This window comes from Ranitomeya imitator, chromosome 2, assembly GCF_032444005.1.
Source record: "Ranitomeya imitator isolate aRanImi1 chromosome 2, aRanImi1.pri, whole genome shotgun sequence".
NCBI classification, from domain to species: Eukaryota; Metazoa; Chordata; class Amphibia; order Anura; family Dendrobatidae; genus Ranitomeya; species Ranitomeya imitator.
In genome coordinates, this window is record NC_091283.1 from 39,213,354 (window position 1) to 39,216,310 (window position 2,957).

Below are 2,957 nucleotides of genomic sequence, written 5' to 3' on the forward strand. Positions count from 1 at the left end.
AATATCGGGCCCCACTTTGCTGAATCTATTTCATCCCTACGTTTTGTCTTTTCATCTTACTCACAGTCATTATATGTGGGGGGCTGCCTTTTCCTTTGGGGAATTTCTCTGGGGCAAGTCAGGCCTATTTTTCTATCTTCAGGCTAGCTAGTTTCTTAGGCTGTGCCGAGTTGCCTAGGTAGTTGTTAGGCGCAATCCACAGCCGCTTTTAGTTGTGTTTAGGATAGGATCAGGTGTGCAGTCTACAGAGTTTCCACGTCTCAGAGCTCGTTCTTGTATTTTTGGGTATTTGTCAGATCACTGTGTGCGCTCTGATCGCTAAGCACACTGTGTTTCTGGATTGCCTTCATAACACCTGTCATTAGCAAACATAACAGTTCACTGTAATTAATATTTTGAATGTAACCCCTTCTCATGTACATAAATATGGAATCAATGGTGTTGTAAAAATAAATCATAACAACTGGTGCCAATATAAAAACTCACATGGATACTGGTGAATGTTTTAACATTTTCTGAATAGCATTGACAGCAAAGACATTGTAATAATTTATGACACAAAGAAAAAACTACTCCCCTGCTTGAGAGCATGGTACCTATTTTTGAAATTGTCCTATACACTTTTCCATGTTACAATTGAGCAGATCTCTCGTAGACCTCGGGTAACTGTTAATATATCTAAATGTTCGTATCATGGCTGACTTAACATCTTTATTTTTTAAGCTGTAAATTAGAGGATTTAAGATAGGGATAGCTGCTGTGTTAAATAGAGAAAAGAACTTATTGGACTTTGAAGTATCTAATGATGTAGGTGTCAAATACTGGAACAAGAGGATCGAGTAAAGCAGAATGACCACCGTGAGGTGTGATGAGCAGGTGCAGAAGGCCTTCCGTCTACCAGTGCTGGACTGGATCTTCAGTATGGTGGAAATGATGAAGAGATAAGATATGAACTTCAAAATAAATGGGGTTAAAGTAAGGAGGAGAAGACCTTCTGTCAAGCTTAAGATCTCCAGGGTTGACGTATCACTGCAGGACAATATCATGAGAGGTACAAGATCACAGAAGAAGTGATTTATTACATTTGATTTGTAGCATGTAATGCCCAAAAGCAAAATCATGTAAGGTATCATCTCTATCATGCCCAACAGCCAACAGCAAATTGCAAGAACAATGCAGAGTCTGCGGTTCACGACCATGTGGTATCTCAGAGGATTACAGATAGCAACATAGCGATCATAGCTCATAGCAGTTAGAAATAGGAACTCATCACATATCAGAAACCCTGAAAAGTACATCTGACAAATGCAACTCTCATAGGAGATCCTGTTATTCCCTGTTATAAAAATTATAAGGATATTATGAAGCGTCACAGTGGTGGAGAACATGTCTAATACAGACAAGTTGGCCAAGAAGAAGTACATAGGCGTGTGAAGTTTAGGATCCAGGCAGACCAAGAACAGAATCATCATGTTACCACCAATGGTTAGGAGATAAATAAGAAGAACTAAAAAGAAGATTATTAACTGTAGCTCTGGAGCATCTGAAATGCCTTTAATAATGAAGAACATGACAAGAGTTTGATTTTTTTCTATAATTTCCATGTTGTTACCTATTGGAAAGATCAAAAATGTTACAAACAAAACATAATACACCACTAACCTAATTTAAAATATTAAACAGGAAAGTCATACTTTTTAATGATAAGGGTAATAAATAATTACTTACCTTGTTAGGGATAGCTGAGGAGCAAAAGCTGCAGAACTATATTTAGTGTGTCTTTTTTCTGGTATTGTATTTTTATTACGCTGTTTATGTTTGAATATAGTAGTAAAAGAAACTATAGTAAAATTAGCAAAAAAAAATGTAAGGTATTCTTCGAGAATGTTATAAAATGACTATCACTACATATTATCAAGCAGTATTTGTTTAGATGATGACATTCAATGACTTTGAATCATATTCTATGCTATATTTGGTTTATGCACACATCATGTGTAATCACATATTTCAAGCATGCTAGCCATCCTTGTTTTGTGCCAGAATGGGCTGCAGCATAAAGAAGGGCTGCAGCATAAAGAAGCACTGCTCGATACATGTGGGTTAACTGTCAGAGGAGCAGCATTGTGAATAAACATACTTGATCTACTCACTCAGTCAAGGAGTAAAAATAAAAATTTCCTCAGCTGAGCACAACAGGGTTATTTTCTCCAGCTTTAGTCCTGCTCTAGTCCTCAGTCAGTCTCTTCATCTGCTGTAAACTGGAAGGTTGACTCAGCAGAATGGATTTAAAAAGAGCACAGAGCAGGATGAGCCTGGAGAAAGAATAATCAGTTGTGCTGAGGAGAAGGCAGTTACATCCCTGCTATGACATATTACTAGGACTGGTTGCAGCTTGAAATATGTGACTACTGAATTACAATAAAAAGAAATAGAATAAGCCAACTCATTGCAGTTGCCTTGTTCCCCACTCCGAGCATGGGATGATCGTCGCTGCCACCGATGATAATCAGAACATTATAGAAATAATTCAGCCCGACAATATAAAATCTTCGGTTTTGATTATAAATGAAAATATCTTCACATGCATCCTTAATCCATGAACAAGAACCTCAACGTGTTTCTGGTGCACTCAACTGCCTTACTCATGAACTACGGAATTACACTAAGCAATAGCAAGTCGTTGGATGTCAACATATCGCCAAAAATTGCTTACTGGTAGACACCAGCGGAGTTAAAGTACCGTAAATGGTTATTTTTTGGTTGTGTAAGTAATAAAATAGCTATGGCCAATCTCAACCCCCAAAAGGGGGAAAGCAGATATGAAAGGTGGTGATTTCAAGTAGCCTTCGCTAACATTTACTGGCAGCTGTTGAGTTGAGGCCCTTTGCACTACTTATTACTTCTTAATCCCTGTAGTGAAGAAGTACCATCATACCTACCTTGTTTTTGTAAAA

The 2,957-nt window shown here is 37.8% G+C and overlaps 1 protein-coding gene across 1 annotated transcript; it reads right to left on the reverse strand.

Moving 5' to 3' along the window:
• Positions 1–596: 596 nt before the first annotated feature.
• Positions 597–1,604, reverse strand: LOC138666219 (olfactory receptor 6C3-like). Its single transcript, XM_069754455.1, has one exon. The coding sequence runs from the start codon at positions 1,602–1,604 to the stop codon at positions 597–599; it is 1,008 nt and encodes a 335-aa protein (XP_069610556.1).
• Positions 1,605–2,957: the final 1,353 nt, after the last annotated feature.